Source organism: Notothenia rossii, assembly GCF_949606895.1.
Source record: "Notothenia rossii genome assembly, chromosome: 2".
Classification (NCBI taxonomy): Eukaryota; Metazoa; Chordata; class Actinopteri; order Perciformes; family Nototheniidae; genus Notothenia; species Notothenia rossii.
Genome location: NC_136904.1, coordinates 78,642,489 through 78,660,997, shown reverse-complemented (window position 1 = coordinate 78,660,997; position 18,509 = coordinate 78,642,489). Strand labels below are relative to the sequence as shown.

Below are 18,509 nucleotides of genomic sequence, written 5' to 3'. Positions count from 1 at the left end.
TTCAAGTTTGTATTTTGTCGGTCGAACGCACTTATTGTAAGTCGCTTTGGATAAAAGCGTCAGCGAAATGCAATGTAATAATAATAATAATGTAATGGGTGATCTGTTTGGTATTTTGAAAAAAAACTTCACAGACATTTTTTATATAGGTATGGCCCTACAATATATTTTTCAAATATATATGATAGGTCCACTTTAAGCAACATAAATCTAATCCTGTAAAGAGAAACATTTTAATAGCTTTACTGAACGGGTTATTTCCTCTCTGTTTTAAAGAAACATAAAGGTAATCTACTCTCTTTGTAGGCCCCAGTGAGGGGGTTTGTGGGGACAGATCTCTCTACATTATATTGTGTGTAGCTGTCAGTTCAAATCAAAGGAAAAAGGAGCATAATGTTTCTAGGGACACTTTTATGTATCTGTTTAAGTATACTAGTACCTTCACACACAGCCTCAAGGAAACAGCAAATTTCAGAGCACACTTTCTGGCGTCTTCTTCAGTCATCTTTTCTCCTGTGTGTGTTTCTGATTTACCCTCTATAGTCGATGTGAGAAATGCACTCGAGATGCGTCAAGTGTTCTGCTTCACTAATTTCATTTATATCTCTGTCTACAGCGACCAGTTCCACAAAGCTGGAAGACCTGAGCTTTCTTGATGAACAGCGCAACACACCCCTGCGGACATCCATCCGCCTACCATGGCATAATACAGGAGGAAGGCCCCCTCAGGACTCTAAAGGTGACTGCACTCAGCATTATGATGTTATCGTATCAGGACAGGACAGAGGATAAAGTGCTGTTTCAGCTCTAATGGTATTTGGTGCGTCCATGTCCATATAAGGTAGTGTTTGAAAGAGTGAAGGAGTTGTAGGTTTTTAACACTTAGGTGGATTCTAACACCTTTATTTGAAGGTTAAAGGTAGGCTAGGTAAGAATGGAGAAACCAACTTGAGTGCGCTAGAATTTGAAAGTGCCCCTCCTCCAACACACACGAACACGCACATGACCAATGAGGGCACGAGATACGTTTTTGCACGAGATGGAAGGCTGACAGGCAGGTAGGCCATCCAGTTATTTTAGCCGTCTAAAATGATTGGTCGTGCTTTTTACAGTGCCACGGCTTCCACAGATGAAATGTTTGTATGTATTTATTGTCAAAGCATTTAATATATTCATTGCTATCAGGATGTTAAAAGCATTCCATGGAATATAACAAAAAGTGTTTCTGAAGGGAATTACCTACCCCACCTTTAAGGTCAACATTTTAGTATTTTTTTCATTTCAAACAATTCAAATTCTGAGTATGGATATTAACAGTACTGCACTAATGTATGTTGATGTCGTTTTTATCAATATCCACATTTCCTGCACACACTTAGCTCTTTAGATAAAATCATTGCTGTCGTTCACCAGCCTTGAGAAATCCCACAGAGTGAATATTTGATGAGAACATCAATAATTTAGAACAACATCATTAGATAGTCAAACTGTTTAACCGAAAAAGCGTCCTCACACTTGCTTAAACATGACGTTGATACAGCAGCATCATGTCAGGTGATCATTTCTATATCCCTGCCGAAGAAACACCATTACATAGGAACCGTCCATGTCTGTTATATGTGTGTGCATATGTTTAGTTTTTCCATTAATGGCAGGAACTGCAGACAGTGGTATACCACTTCATGTCATGTTGAAAGTGGATGAAGTAATGAGATAATGTTAGTGTTGCCAAGAGACACCATAATGGCCCAAAAAATGAAAGTTTGTAATATCTGTCAAATGTGCTAGTAATCATTAAATGTAACAACATGCAATCATCTTTTTATTAAATAGCATCGTGGCGGCATGCTTTCTTTGTCACATTATTTAAATGGTGCACTTAGGAGTCCTCACACATCTCTCCAAAGTAAATATATTAAGATGTTTTCATCCTTTTCCTTGTATTGTAATTATTTTTTAACTATAAAAATGTCAAGAAACTTTTGTTTTCAGTAAAAGACAAACATATATGGCAATATACTTATGTTGTCTGTAAAGGATGGGGGATATTTTTTGGGGGGGGGAAATAAAGGCCAACCCAGAATGAGTTTGCAAGTTGCCAGTTTTCAAAAATCAGATTTTACCTGGAAAAAAGCCATTGCTGTCCTTGCATGATTGTGTTATTGGCACATCATTCTGAGGCTACAGAAGAGCTTACAGTTAAATGGTTGATGATTCAACATTGCAGTGATTGGATTGAAAGTCTGCACTGACGGAAAGTAGGATTAATTACAGAAAGCATACTGAAGTCATGTGAGTCCCTTACACTCTTGTTGTTTCATTGGTAAAAAACAACATTGAAACAAATGCAATTCTAATGTGTTTCTTTGCCCTCACTTGTCCTCAGCTCGATTTGCTCCCTACAAACCCGTTGACATCATGCTCAAGCCCTTGCTGTTCGAGGTGCCCAGCATCACCACAGACTCTGTGTTTGTGGGCCGGGATTGGCTGTTCCAGCAGCTGGAAGATGTCCTGAAGGCCAGCGAGTCCGCAGAGAACCACGGCGCTGTGGTGGTGGGCAGCGTGGGTTATGGAAAAACGGCCATTATCTCCCGGCTCGTAGCACTCAGCTGCCACGGAGGTCGAATGCGTCAGATTGCCTCTAACAGTCCTAGTGCCTCCCCAAAAAGTAAGCAATTTAAGTGTTTGCCTCTGGAAAGAGCATTACATCAGCTGCATTTTTAAAAATTAAGTTATTGAATTTGCATTTTATTAATAGCTTGAGAAGAAGTGAAAATAGATGTATCTGGCGTAAACATTGACTTAAACCTCCACCACTAATGTAAAATGGATTTCACACAGTACGCCTTGATTACATAAAACCAATTTCACTATTGCAATAAATTACAAATAAAACTTGTTACATTCATAAATATTTAATTCACATTTGTTTTTGTCCACATTTGTATATGATAAAGTGTGTCTCTTTGTGCTCCAGGTGGTGGGGGACCAAACGCTGAACTTGCTCTCAGCCAGCCTCCACAGCCCACCCCCCCGTCCAGTGCCACCAACACACTGAGGACCAGCAGCTGCCCCGGGACCCCCGAGATGCAGAGGCGCAGGGAGGAGGCTGTCAAACGGCTGGCTGCTAAGGTACACCTTCAGCCATTACTGTAGCTCAGGGTTCAGGAGAAATCACAGTGTGAAACGATCACTTTTTTACAAGGTACATGGCGTGCCTAGTTGTTTTCAGTATGTATGTATGAGATCCACTGCAGAAAATATGTGTTTGTATATGATTTATGATTGTTTATGTTCTTCGTTTTGATTTTCAGCCTAGCCACACTCTGCTCAGATTATGAAAGGCGGCGATTCTCTCATGGGTGTCTCGGAGACCTTTAATATCACTTGTTTGATGTGAGAAGCAGTGAGCTTAGTTAAAGACTTGGCCATGAAAAGCATGTTCAATAAGGATGTCTGCAGCATCTCACTGCTGCAGTATGACTGTGAAGAAGTGGGAACACAGAAGACTTCAGCTCAGGTCTTTAGTGTGCCCTTTACGCTCACAGGTGCAAGGCATTTGCATTGTGTGGGGGGAGGAGTACCACAGCGGCTGCCATGGGAACACATTTTACAGTATAGTCAGAGGGTTTGTTCTAAATACCAAACTGATCTTGCAGTGCAGTCTGACATTTGCTTCAGATCATCTGTCTTACGTTAAGCCTTTTCTCTACATCCTTTAGAGGTTACATAATAGGTGCTGCAGCTTTCAACACCTTTCATTTAGGTAGTCAAACAGAGCAGTGCATTAGGTCTATAGCCTCTTATTTCGTTCTGTTGACAAAAATACATTTCTTGATTTTCTTTTTGTGGGATTTTTTTTGCCTCAATTGGACAGTCAACATGAGAGAGATGGATGACAGTGTCCTTGGGAGCCTGTAAGGGGGAGCTTTTGTGACTCCAAAACATCTGGGGGTGTGGAGATAGAAAGAAGAGAGTTTACCTGACCTCTGTAGCCCAATCCTCGTCCTCATCTTGGCATGATGCTTTTAAAATGGTCATGGTGCTTTTGTATCAGTTTTTCATCTTAAAAATCTAAATTGTCATCAAAATTCAGCATCCCGAAATAATTTCAATAGCAAAAGTTTCACCTCTGGTCTTCACTAATGTACCTTTAGAACATATCCACATGCAGGCTTTGTGAAACAGCACCACTGCTGCTTGCCATGCAAGACCTGAACTGTCAGTTGATTTGTAAACACTTATTGTTGACTGAAACTCTGAGGAAGTGTATACATGTTGCATTGTTTTATCTGTGGAGTTATAATAAAGAAGATTACTTATAAAGGGATTACGGTGTTTCAGAGAATATTTTTGATTCATTACGACATTCACTGAATTTAACACTTTTGTGATGGTGAACTGTTAGCTCTTTAAATGGGTGACAACGCTTTATCCAGGTATCTCTATAAAGCCTTCGGGGTTTCGCGCTCTTGCCTCATCATAAATGGCTCTTTAGTAGTGAAATGGGGCATGCGATAACAACACATTTAGCCTCTACCACTGGGAAGATCATGCACCAGACAGCTGACGTTATGCCACTGAGGCTCATCTAAATGTCTATGAAACCCAAGCAATATCCCTCAAGCCAATTATTGTGCAGAGTGTTTCCCCCAGGGGCTCTGTTCCTGTGATTTCTGAATACTGATGCAACACCGAGCAGATCCTGTCAAATTCTGCCAGTTCTTTTTAATCATTCATTTGAAAGTGGTCTCATAACAGGGGCACCGAGGCCATTACATTTTATGGTTTATCGCAAGTTAATGACAGGGGCACGCTTTTAGGGAATGTTTCTAAACAGTGAGTTCATTGTTGTCCCAGCACATGAAGACCTGCAGGTGCACTGCAGCATGTTGCATCATCATGTGTTGAGCTTCTTATTGCTCATTGATGAGGCAGGAGTCTACATGACTTGTACACTAACCATCACTGCAGTCAGGCACCTATCCACATCCATTCCATGTGCTGTATAAATAATTGACTGTATGCACCAAGAGAAAGGTGTTCCACAGTCTCTGTTTTCACTGGAATATTGTGTTATTTCAAGCTTAACAACCACATCGCTGCCCCATTTGTTTTGTGTAGCCCAATGATTGAGGTGAGTGCTGAGCCCAGTGAAGTGTGTTCTGTAGAATAATACTTTTTAAAGTGACTCCGTTGCTGTGTTCTTCACATTTGTGTTTCTTCTTCTCTCCCTTTTATGATTACTTTTATAAAAGTATGATGAATACAAATTGAAATTCAAGAAATTGAATGGCAGTCCTAGAATGATGTATTAATGACTTCTGGAAACTATTCATCACTTTATTACATTTCTGCTAAATGCTCAGTTAGATACCTACATTTCTGAAACTAGCTTTGTAGAGCCACTTTTGTATAGAGCACTTAAATGAAGATGATTAGTAGTTATGGTACTGAGAAATAAGGGTGAAATAGACAAAGCCCCGACCCCAAGGTTTTGTTCCACTTACATTTTTGATTGTTTCACAGTCCCTTCTTAGAGCACTGCCATCACGAGGCTCCAGATTGGTGTAGAAAGTTAACAGCATTGTTGTTCCTACCTAGTTTTGTATCAGACCTTTAAATCACTGTTGAGATCTTGAAGCCGGAGCGGATGTATTCGTTCACGTGGTCTATATTTCCTTCATTACAAGAGATGGAAATATAAATACACGTGCAGATGTTGGATGAGCTATAGCTTTGAAATAGTCAGATTTGTCCAGTCCTCATTGTTGATGGAGCAATAGGCAGCATCAGCAGAAGAAGAGGTCCCCTGCTCCTCCCCCTGCTGATCTTGGAAGTGTGTCAGTTCCTGTAATGAGAACAGAGGCAAACATCCCAACACCATCTCTCCTTTTTTCTTCCCCAACCCTGTCCCTCTTTTTCTCAAGCGGACTTCCTTTGAGCACTGCACCAACCTGAACACGCAGTGAAGATCTTTTCCTGTAGAGCTACAACTGGGATTCAGTGTTTTTTTTCATAGTAGAGTTTATCTGAGGTTATCACCTTCTGCCCGATTTCTGTAACGGTGCTTTATAGAAGTTTTACATATAAAAGGGCCTCAGACCCCACACTGTATGAACAGAAATAGTTGTTGAGCCAACAAGGCAGATGGCTTTTTGATGTTATGAAATGTTTCCAGCTTTTTATATTTTCTTTTACTAAAGCCAAAACTAATTCAAGTCTTGATTAATTACTGTGGCATGTTTTTAATTCTTCTTAACTCTGAAGTAATCCCATCTGTTGTCTCTCTTTTCTTTGTGTTCCAGGTGGTTGCATATCACTACTGCCAGGCGGATAACACGTACACTTGCCTGGTTCCGGAGTTTGTACACAGTATCGCTGCCCTGCTGTGCAGAGCTCACCAGCTCAGTGCGTACCGGGAGCTGCTGCTGAAAGAGCCCCACCTCCAGAGCATGCTCAGCCTGCGCTCCTGTGTCCAGGACCCCATGGCCGCTTTCCGGAGGGGGGTCCTCGAGCCACTAGCCAACCTCCGTAAAGGTAAAACACCATTGTGTCATATTTCAATATGTCAATTACATGGTCTTCTTCTCTGACACGATTGAATAATTCACTGCGGCAAAGCATAGCACTCCAGGAAATATATATTATGGTATATTGACATTCTTCCGATGGCAAACTACTTACCTGGAAAGAAGGGCTGACAGACATTCAAATAGTTTCTATGCCTTCTATGCACCAGCGTTGGGATATTTTGCGGATTACCTGTTTATCCATCTGTCTCTGTGAATGTGATATCTCAGGAATGCCTCAAGGAAATATATAGTTCAAATTCTTTGTTGTTTACTTGATATTTACAGAAGCACGAGAATTGTTAAAACATAACTATGCCCCAGCTCGTGAGATCTGATAAAGCACTTGCTTAGTTTATAGTTTTGATAAATGTTTACTTATTTCCTTAAGCTCTTCACCCAAAATTGTTCCAAATGTTTGTGTATTTGACAAAATGCAAGTTGCTCTGCATGAAAGCATCTGCCAAATAGCCGCTATGCAATTGATTTGTTGATTTAATTTGCTTTCTCATGAAGAGACTCTTCATCTTGCAAACATTAAACTCATACAAAGGAAAACTATTACATTTTATCCCTGATTTCAAAGAGTAACTCATACAGCTTCCACTGACAGTGTTAACTTTTGTGCTAACAGCGTGAATGTAACTTGACATTTAAGTGGGGAGTGAAGTGGGAGCAGTGGATAGTTGATGAATCAAAGTAAAGACCCTTACCTCTCACTGCCCCTCTGAGAGAAAGGGTGTGGTTATTGCACTGAAACAAGGCACCGCTCTGTACGCTCGCCACGGTGCAAAAGCTAACACTCGTATACCTCGCTGCACATCGTCTTACCTTTGTCGGTAATTGTGTTTCCAGAGCGGAGGATTCCCGAAGAGGACAACATCATCTTGGTGGACGGGCTGAACGAAGCCGAGTTCCATAAGCCTGACTACGGAGACACCATTTCCTCCTTCATCTCCAAGATCATCACCAAGTTCCCCTCGTGGCTCAAACTGGTCGTCACTGTCCGGGTCAATTTACTGGTGAGGAAGAGCTTGTTAATACAAAATAACATTGTGTTGTGCTTGCCTAATGCAAAATATATATTGATCACAATATCAGAGAATATATTGTCCGTATTCAGAATAATAAAACCTGCTTGTGCCAAGGAGCTTCTTCAATCAGCTTATTACAGAAGGCTAGCTTATTTATACATTTCCTCAAAACGATTTTAAAATAGTCCGATCTTCCCGCCACCTCTTGCTACTGTCAGTGACTGCAGATTTTGACATGTGTGAAAGTTGAAAGGTTTATCCGAGCTCTTCGTCCTTGTCATACTCTGCTCTCTACAGAGTCATTTTTTGTGAAGCGTATCCAGTAACATTCAAGCTGGAACTGAAGCATCAGTGACCGGGGGATTCAACGCCGCATGACAGGGAAGGAGCAGTCAGTCACTACGAGCTTGAAGGGAAAGTGACACTAGGTCGAACAGTTCCACAGATTTGCCGGGTCCAGTGTTGAACTGGTGATAGCTGAGGCTTCGGCATGCCCGATGAGACTCTGGGACGAAGCGCTGAGCTCGGGATAATAATGTGATAGCTGACATCCAGAGCTCTAGTTATTACTGCTCAGGCAGAAAGCCCGGCCGAAGTGGTGTCCATCAGTATGCAATGCTCTGCAAACCAAGTTCAGCCCATTTGTTTTTATCCTGTGAGTCAGGATTAATATTCCGTTTATGTCGAGGCTCTCTGGATGTGCTGAATCAATCTATTCTGCAACTGACATCTTGTATTCACCTCTATGAATCCGTCAGCATTCGTTTATGGTGTGGAAAGATTTTTCCGGATGTCCCAGTTGACTGCACCAGAGCATTTGCTTAAAACATTTCTGTGAAAGTGAATTGACACAGTGAGGCAGTTTTTAAATTGGAGGGAATTTGTGTCATAGCCTCTTAACTCCAGTTTGATGTCCAAGTAAGTAGGAGATACAAAAGGACACATAGAACATGGGGAAATGCCACCAAATCATATGTTGAATTGAAATCAATGCATAACTACTATTTGGTTTGCTACCACAGCATTCTATTTGTGCATAGAGGTGTGACGAAGGTGTCACAGTTTTGTTTTGCACTTTGAGCAAACAAATAGGATTTCACCAAGTAGAAAGGGCTCAGGATATTGGCCTTTGCTTGCTAGACTAATATCTGGCTTATCTGTGATGTGTTGCTAGCACTTCTCTCACCTCCTGGATTATAATCAGTGCGTGTCAGTGCCTCTGTGCATGTGAGGATCCATGTGTTTGTACGTGTGTTTTCTGTACCTTGTCATGATGAGGTACAGAGAAGTGTTATCACGCTGTGGAAATGTTTCTTTAGCCTCAGACAGGCAGAGGATTGGAGGATTAAGGTGCATTGATTTCTCCAACCCCCAGGACATAGATTGAAATGTGAGCCCCGGCTCTGACCTCTGTTAAAAGTGTTCCTGTTGCCCCCCCACCACCATCCCTTGCCTCCTAATACTTGCTTTCCTAGTCTTGTTTTTCTCAGTGTTTGCTCCCTACTGCTCAAAGAAGTCTCCTGATAGTAAACACACACACACACACACACACACACACACACACACACACACACACACACACACACACACACACACACACACACACACACACACACACACACACACACACTGTTTAGAAGAAGGAATACAATTTATATTGCAGGGCGAACTAGAAAACAAACTGTTATTGTTCAGGTATTGAGATTGAATCTGTATATGTACTCAACAATATAGGCTTATTTTGCATTGAGCCTTGACAAATGTATAACTTCCTTTATGTTCCTGATTGTCTTTATTTTGTATCTTCCAATACATTACATTAAATATCATTTAGCTGACTCTTTTATCCACAGTGGCTTACAATTAGTGCAAAAACCATAAAGAATCAAACTCCAAACAACAAGGAAAGTGCAGACATATTCACTTCAAGCTAGATCATACCATAGTATGTGCTGGTGAATCAGTTACAACGCCTAAATTAACTCAACAAGTGCTTTGTTTTTATTAATTCTTTCCACAGGAGATCACAAGCCTTCTCCCTTTCTCCAAGATCTGCCTGGATGACTTTACCGACAACGCAGAGATAAGCAACGACCTCAATGCGTATATCCAGTACCGTATCAACGGCAGCAAGGATATCATGAACAATATTAGCCTGAATGGGAAGGCAGACCCTATCACAGTGGGCAAGCTCAGCAGCCACCTGATCTCCCGCAGCCAGGGCTCCTACCTGTATCTCAAACTGACCCTGGATCTGTTCGAGAGAGGCCACCTGGTGATCAAGAGCTCCAGCTACAAAGTGGTGCCCGTCTCGCTCGCGGAGCTCTACCAGTTACAGTGCAACATGAAGTTCATGACCAATTCGGCCTTCGAGCGCTCGCTGCCCATCCTCAACGTGGCGCTCGCCTCGCTGCACCCCATGACCGACGAGCAGCTGTTCCAGGCTATCAACGCCGGCTTCGTCCAAGGGGAGCTGCCATGGGAGGACTTCCAACAACGCATGGAGCTGCTCTCGAGCTTCCTCATCAAACGGCGGGACAAGACGCGCATGTTCTGCCACCCCTCGTTCAGAGAGTGGCTGGTGTGGAGAGCCGATGGAGAGAGTACAGACTTCCTCTGTGACCCCAGGTCAGTCCTCAGCGCTTTTAAGCAAATGCAGCAACTCCGCAGCTCCTTTAGGAATGTGGGTTACTGTTACACAACACTTTAAATATCAGTCATGTTATGTCTGTTGTGCATCTATGATATTCTCGAAACACATTACAATTAGACCCCAAACCACCAGATACCAAAGCAAATTGCTTGTTTGTGTAAACGTACCTGGCAATAAACTTGATTCCGATTCTGAACAATCTTAAGGAAACCACATATATCATTTAATTTAAGGGGCTATATATTAATATATCCTCGTGGTTATTTTGTAGCACAGCTTGATATTCAGAGCATGAGTACAAATCATATTCACAGCAGCCCTCCTGTTTCAGAAATAATCATAGTGTTTTTCCGTGAATTGCTAGAAGTATGTGATTTACTGTTTGGCCACCACTTTGCATACGAAAAATGGACCGACTGGAGAGAAAATACAACATTCTGATCAATAAGCGCAGCATGACTTGCATTTGAGTCAAGGAGGAAAGTTCAAGATATGCCAGGCATTTATTTTAACAACAATAACAACCCACTATAGATATAACTAATGTAAAGTTATTCAATAGTTCAAATGATCAGCTAAAAGCAATGGATAATATTAGTTGTAGGATGATTGCTGAGAAAATAGACCTACATTTTGACAGTTACGTGCCATGAAAAACTATAAATACATTTGAAATGATAAGGGGTGTAGAATACATTTCCAGTTGAGCTTTCAATCTGCTTTGAAAGTGCTACCTTATTGTAATTCTAGAGCCCCTTCCCCCCCCATCAGAGACTTCAGTCATTCACACTTAATATATTGGATGATGTCACTCTGGCGAGCTTCTTTGCCTCCCTGTCGCTTGTCAGTATCACCTCTGCTCACACTATGTGTCTCTAAATGCACCAGAGCCGACTCTTTATATTCTGGTCATTCGCAGCCTTCCAACTCCGTCATTAAAAAAACAAAAGGCTCCGAGTCTGGCAGAGGGAATGCGCATGCAGACAAAAGCTTTCTGCGCTGCCTCTTGGTTTTTGCCAGGGCACGATTGGAGATAATTGAAACCAGATCAAAGTGAACCGCAATCATGCATGTCCTTTTAATGAAGCTCTGCATCCATTAACGGCGCGAGTGCCCGAGTGAAGAAGGAAAGGAGAGCCCAGGGGTTTAACACTCTTCCCTAGCCTTCAGTGGGGCATTGTGCACCTTACTCACACATGTATACAACAAAGAAGATCTCCATGACAAAGCCAAGGTGCTCTTATATGAAGTATAATTCAGAGAGTCCTTAAGGTGATGATCGAATGAGAATATATCAGGGGAAAAGTTTCGCAAGAGTAGCGTAAATCGTATATTTCTTTGTTTTTCTGTTACCTATTCTCTTCACAGCTGTGTATCCTCTCTGTTGTTTCCTCCCCAGGACTGGCCATGCTCTCATGGCTTTCATGCTCTCGCGCCAGGAGGGGAAGCTGAATCGACAGCAGACAATGGAGCTGGGACACCACATCCTCAAAGCACACATCTTCAAGGTACAGAAGTTATTCATACTCTCTACATTCATGTTTGATTGAAACCAATCCTTTCTAAGAATTCCAAGTTGTTGTTTCATGGCTCTGTTTATCGATGCATGTATCTTGAGAGTATAGTTCAACAGAGGATAAGCCTTGGGATGTGAAGAGAAACACTGGCTGCCTGTTCATTGACTCTATTGTGTGTGTGTGTGTGTGTGTGTGTGTGTGTGTGTGTGTGTGTGTGTGTGTGTGTGTGTGTGTGTGTGTGTGTGTGTGTGTGTGTGTGTGTGTGTGTGTGTGTGTGTGTGTGTGTGTGTGTGTGTGTGTGTGTGTGTGTGTGTGTGTGTGTGTGTGTGTGTGTGTGTGTGTGTGTGTGTGTGTGTGTGTGTGTGTGTGTGTGTGTGTGTGTGTGTGTGTGTGTGTGTGTGTGTGTGTGTGTAGGGCCTCAGTAAGAGAACAGGTGTGTCCTCCAGCGTGCTGCAGGCTCTGTGGATCAGCTGCAGTGCAGACGGCCTCTCTGCAGCCCTGGCTTCACTGAGGAATCTCTACACACCCAACGTCAAGGTAACATGTTGTCCAACTCTTGCACGTCAGTTAGTCCTTAAACAATCAGCCAATTAGCCGACTTCAAGATGATTATTTCAAATTGATTGAGATATAATCGTGATTTTGAGATATCAAACATTTGCTGTTTTCCTGCCTCTCAGTGATTGTTGTGCCTTTATTTGAGAAATAGTAGAGAAAGACAGGTTAAGTGGCGAAAGACAATAGAGGAATGACCTTCAGCAACAAGTAAAACATTCTGTAATATCATTTGGGGTTTTTAATGTATGGTCAGACAAAATAATCATTTCGAAGACATCCCCTTGAATCTGGCATTTATTATGTTATTTAAGACTTTGATTTCTATTAGTTAGTCTCACACAGTAGTAGTAGTAGTCGTTAAATCAAAAAGTCTTTCTCTACAACTCTCAAATCAAACGCCCACTGATGATTAATATGCATTGCATTGTTAGTGGCACCCTCAAATGTCCTCCCCTAATGGCACTTACCAGTAAGTTGTGAATTGTGATAAATGTTACGCTCTGTCCTTAAACATACTTATGAGGATGAGTGTGAGCTCAGAGCAGATGAACTTTGAAGCCACATTAAAAAGCAGCAGGAAGGACCTGATTCATCTTTCCATTAGCTTGATCCATGGCTGTCTCTTTTCTGCAGAACAAAAGCAAATACTATTAACAGGCAGGCAAAAGTACAAATAATATGCAAACAGTAATAGTCCAATAAAGTCACATCATTTTAATTGATGTAAAAACAATAAAGCTCACCCCTTAACCACTACACTCTCATCATTTGTTTTAGTCCTAGTGTTCACATCTATTATTCATTTGGCCCACAAAGCATTAGCTTTTTTTCTCACGTCCCATTCTCTCAACATCACACAAACTCATATTCCCCTGTTTTGGGCATCATTTATAACCATAACTTACCCTTTCTTACAATATGTTATATTTTCAGCATGAAATGATAGTGATAAGAGCGTGACTCATTAAATTCAGGACAAGACGTGAGGTGTTCGTATCTCATGTTAGCAATGAACACAGAGAAAACATTTAAAGTGTGTCAGTGATAAATGATGGTCCATCTTGTATTTGTTAATTAACAATGGTTGAAAACAAGAAGAAAGTAAATAATACTTCAATACTTAAATAGTGAGCCGTTTATGATTCACATATGTCCGAGGCATTTTGATCCTCATATAGACAACCCAGGAAATGAAAAATGTTTTTAGGCAATTTGGAAAGTAGCGGATGAAATCATGACGGCACAAGATATATGTGAGACAGGAAGTCATTTAGGGATAGAGTCTTATTTCAAATATTTGTTCATATTCATGTTCTTCAAACTTCTAAGATAGTCTGTTAATGATTTGTTGCTTCTGGAGCCCTTTTGGTTTTTTGGGGAAGACATTTTTCTTTTCAGATTATGTCACAATGATGTATTCTGGTTTGAGGCTGTATATGTTCATAGCACTGCAGTGGTATTCCATCTCTTGTTGTCATCCTCATTCTATATGTGCAAGTTATTATGTGTAAGAGCAACATCACTCAGAGACATTTGTAGAATGACCTTGTTATGTCCTCTGGGAAAAACTGTTCATTCAGTCCCCATTGTGTCCAACAAAACACATCCAATTTCATTTCCTGTTGCCTGTTACTCATTCTGTTTTACAAAGCATTTATTATTGATTTCCTCATCACGGCAGAGAGTGACACACTAAATAATTGCATCCAGTTGAATGTGACCACTCACTTGGAGTCTGACCTTTGCTTAAAGAAGAATCTCTGAAGCACGAGAGCTTTTTCACTGGAATGAGCCTCAAGGAGGAAATCTAAAGTATCTTGTTTCAGTCGGAGTTATAGATTCTGCTGCTGTTTAGTTAGTCATTGACCATGTGGTCACAAATCCTTGAAGGTATTACATTGGAATAACTGTATGGGCATGGAACATTGTTCATCTTGTTGCACTTTAGTAATAAGTACAAACTACCATCTAATTAGTTCTAAACATTGTGAAATAGTGCAGAATTATTGTTTTATCTACCTTCCAGGGAAGTTTGATAAAGAATAATGAGTGCATAAGGAATCAAATCCTCCTCTAGGATAATATTCTTCATATAGCTTTACAATTTATTCATAATCTTTGTCATTCTGTTTTTCCATTTGGCAAATGTGTGTCTATTTTGGTGTATTCTGTACAAACACTATATGTTGCATGTCTCTCCCTCCTCTTTCTCTTTCTGAGGTGTCTTCCATTTGTTCCTCTTTACTGTAAAGGACTAGTGAGGGTCCCTTCAACCCTAACCCTAAAGACAGAGCGTGTCGTGAGCTTTCCGGATTGTTAAGCCCTGTGAGGCACATTTATGTTAATGGGCAGTACACATGTAAATACTGTAAAATTGACTTGACTTGCATAAATACAACCAGATATTTTCTTTGAAATCTCAGCATGACAGCATTTTGATGTTTGTCTTTTGTTTCCACACTATGGCAATTACACTGCTCTGTAATTCAGTTGAAAGGGAACAATAGAATACATATTTTATTGTCCCTTACATAAGAGGGTTTATAAATGCAATCAAATGAAATTGTTTGCAGGGACGGTAACTCTTTGACCACCAGCTGTCTGTGTTTGCATTTCATTTGTTCAATCAGGTGAGCCGTCTGCTGATGCTAGGTGGGGCTAACGTGAACTACCGTACAGAAGTGTTGAACAACGCTCCAGTTCTCTGCGTGCAGTGCCACCTCGGGCACCAGGAGATCGCCTCCCTGCTGCTGGAGTTTGGGGCCAGCGTGGACGTGGTGTCTGAGAACGGCATGAACCCACTCAGCTTCTCAGCCGCCGCAGGACACCTGGGAATAGTCATGCTGCTCTGCAAGAGGGGGGGCAAGGTGAGGAGTCCCTAGGTTAAAGGGGACCTATCATACAAAATGCACTTTTTAATGTCTTTTATACATAAACATGTGTCCCCTCTGTGTAAAGAGATTCTGAAAGTTTCAGGAACAAAGATTCTCTCACTTTTTGTCCTGAGCCATTTATATAAAACCTGTCTGAAAATGAACTGGTAAGAGGTTGGCCACTTTATTATTATTATGTATTTATTTATTTCCATGCATACAAATACATTCATTTCAGAAAAGAGAAAATATGAATTATGCCAGATTATAGCTAATAGCTCATTTCTATCTGCTATCTGCCATCTGTTATGATGTCATAACGATTTTTTTGGGTTGTGTAACCATTAGCCAATCACCAAACCCCACCACCTGATCACCTGAATCTCCTCCTAGAGCACCTTGAGTTCTTTTTTTACCAAATCTCTCTCAGAGGGGCGTGGGGAGTGGCTCCTTATTTTCATCTAAACTAACAGACAGAGAATCAGCACTTTTGAAACAGGGCTGAAACAGAGGGGATTATGGGATGCTACAATGATCTGTTTGGTATTTGGAGCCAAACACTTCAGAGACATGTTTGTATATATCTGAGACCTATAATATATCAATGAAAAACTGTATAATAGGAGACCATTCAAAATAAAGGAGTTGGTATTATCAAACTTGTGGTCCTTAAAACTGTCATTCGGCGCAGACTTGCTGCAATGTGCCTCGGTGCAATAAAACTAACCACGTTGTCTTCCCTCCAGGTTGATCATGTAGATAAGAGCGGGCAGTGTGCCCTGGTCCATGCGGCTCTGCGGGGCCACCCAGAGATCATCCAGTACCTGCTGGAGCTGGACTGGAGCGAGGAGGGGCCGCAGCAGGACTGCGCTCTGAAGAACAAAGCTCTGCAGCAGGCTTTGATAGCAGCGTCCAGCATGGGGCACACACAGGTTCGACTCACACATGCACATGTTTTACTTTACACACAATTAATCCTAAACAGCTCACCAAACCTGGGAGTACAATAATAAAAAAGTACTCTCAACTTGTAATGGAAAACACACCAAAGTCAGTTTGATACAATTTAGTATTCGAGGTTCACAGTTCAATTATTAATCAGAAACGGCTTTAATCAGTTTCAAACTGGGTTCTAATCAAAGCGTTCGTTTGTTTGGAGAGAGAGTTTTCGCAAGTGAACTATGTCGCAAAGTATCGATACATTCCCGCTCACTACAGAAAGTGATGTATTTGAAAGAAAAACGACTCAAAATACATTTAACATTTTCAAAAAGTACAGTTCAGGTTTTTACTTACTTTATCGCAGCACAACAACCGTTCTTGCCTGTGTTTTTTTTTTTACAATATTCTTCCTCAAAATATTCCAGATAGCAGAGGGAGCTTTAACCGGAGCACATGTTGTTCTCAGTGATGAAGGCTAAAGGTTTGAAGTGTTCTTCAGCCTTGTATGTCTGCAGAATTCAGGGATGGATCTCAGCGCAGTGCCTTTGGAACGCCTAGGTGCCATTCAGGCTCAAGGTTTATTCTGTCTTCCTCATTAGTGGGAACCTGAAGCCCGGCTCAAGCTAAGCTGTCAACCCAAATGAGGAAGGAGACATTGTTGAAGTCAAAGTATTAATCAGATTGGAATCACCTCACATGACCTCACGCAGTAGTTCAGGGAGAAAGTGTTCTTGAAGTCTGCTGTAATTAAATTATAAGAATTTTGTCCGCCAGCAATGTGTTGTTACTCTGAAATGTGAAGGTTTATTTAATATCTTATACTGACACAGTATGCCATTAATCTAAGTTTCTTTTTGTTGGCAGGTTGTGAGAGGCTTGCTGGCGTTGAATAATGAGCATGCTGTGCAAATTGATAGCCACGACACTCTGTGGGGAGAGACAGGTATGTTTCCATCCATCTTTTTGCATTACTTGGCTCCCTGGAATCCTCTGCATGCTGCAGCGGAAGCTCTCGTGTCTCTCTTGTGCGCGGTAATGCTCTCTGTTTGATGTAAGGCCGTTCATCCCAAATGTGTGTGTGCATTTGTACGGCTGGTCTCCTGCGCTGTACATTCTGGTAAAAGCATCACTTATTGTGGCTCATGTGGGTTTTTACTTACTTTAGTCAACACAGCATTTCCTCTGAACAATGATTTTCCAATATGCCGCAGCATCCCCTCTGTGCTCTATGTTTAGACAGGATACTGGACATTTTGAAGTCATTCCACCATCTGTTGTATATATTGACAGCCACATGTAGGTTTACAAGGAATGTTGTGTAGAATTACATATAATCCACTTACATGTTGATGGCTACATGTAGCTGTTGACATAAGATGACCATGTTTCTTAGGAGAAGTATTGGTACGTTTGTGGTTCAGTCTTTATGATGATAGAAGAGAGAGACAAAGTTGGCCAATCAGGAGTCGTTGTTGTAGACGGTGAGTGTTGTTGATGGTCTGCTCAAAGCCATTTGAGATTGAAGAAATGGTGCAAAAGACAGAGAAAAATATACTGTTAAAAGCAGGAAATTGCTGTCAGGAAAACACTCCAGGCAACATCCTTTTTGCAGAGATGATAAATGTACTGTTTGTAGTTGTAAAATATAGTAATTATCAAGATAAAAAGCACTAAAAATAGTTGGAAAAGGCATTCTTATTTATATTGTGCGAGCATCAGACACGCGTTTCTGAGCTGCTGTATTTCTTGTAAATGTTTTGAAATGTTGGACCCTTTTGAAAGGTTTGCTCTGATCTTCAATTGTAGCTTTTGTTGTGAGATTTAAGTGATCTACTGTAAAGCTTTAAATGTTCAAATCAAACCCTTTTTGTTTTGAGGATGATATTTGATGGTCTTTGTGAACAATCATACTGCAATATATAAAAAACAGATTTAAATGAATAGTCTGTCAGTGTCAGTCTTAGCCAGCAGGATTTAGTGCTAAACGTGTGATGCTACAGGAATGTAGGTCAGCCTATTAGTGGAGAGGCTGTCCACAGAGCGGCTAAATGACTGCAGGACTTCAGCCCTTACTGCAGCCCTGGGACAAAGAGTCGTCCCTTGGAAATATTCCTTTGTGGAACTGCTGCTCCGTTTCCTCTGATATGACTGGAATCTGTGTTCAAGGACAAAAGAAACACCGGCCTTCTTGTTGTTTCAAACATGTATTTGATCAAAGCTTTGAGTTATATCACTAAACCTGATTTGTAACCAGGACATGACTATTGCTGTGAATGATAATAATCACTCCCATAAACTGTGTTCAGCTTTTACTGCTGTAGTACGTACCTCTCAGCTCTGTTGGATGTGAAATCCTAGCG

At 41.2% G+C, this 18,509-nt stretch overlaps 1 protein-coding gene across 1 annotated transcript in view; it reads left to right on the top strand.

The window, feature by feature from the left end:
- tanc1b (tetratricopeptide repeat, ankyrin repeat and coiled-coil containing 1b) overlaps nucleotides 1–18,509 on the top strand; it is a 100,307-nt gene that overhangs the window by 70,672 nt on the left and 11,126 nt on the right. Inside the window, 11 exon segments of the mRNA XM_079667177.1 lie at nucleotides 617–739; nucleotides 2,387–2,668; nucleotides 2,978–3,132; nucleotides 6,309–6,540; nucleotides 7,428–7,594; nucleotides 9,627–10,234; nucleotides 11,659–11,767; nucleotides 12,191–12,313; nucleotides 14,965–15,201; nucleotides 15,954–16,139; nucleotides 17,014–17,092. Coding sequence (XP_079523303.1) covers nucleotides 617–739; nucleotides 2,387–2,668; nucleotides 2,978–3,132; nucleotides 6,309–6,540; nucleotides 7,428–7,594; nucleotides 9,627–10,234; nucleotides 11,659–11,767; nucleotides 12,191–12,313; nucleotides 14,965–15,201; nucleotides 15,954–16,139; nucleotides 17,014–17,092 — 2,301 coding nt within the window.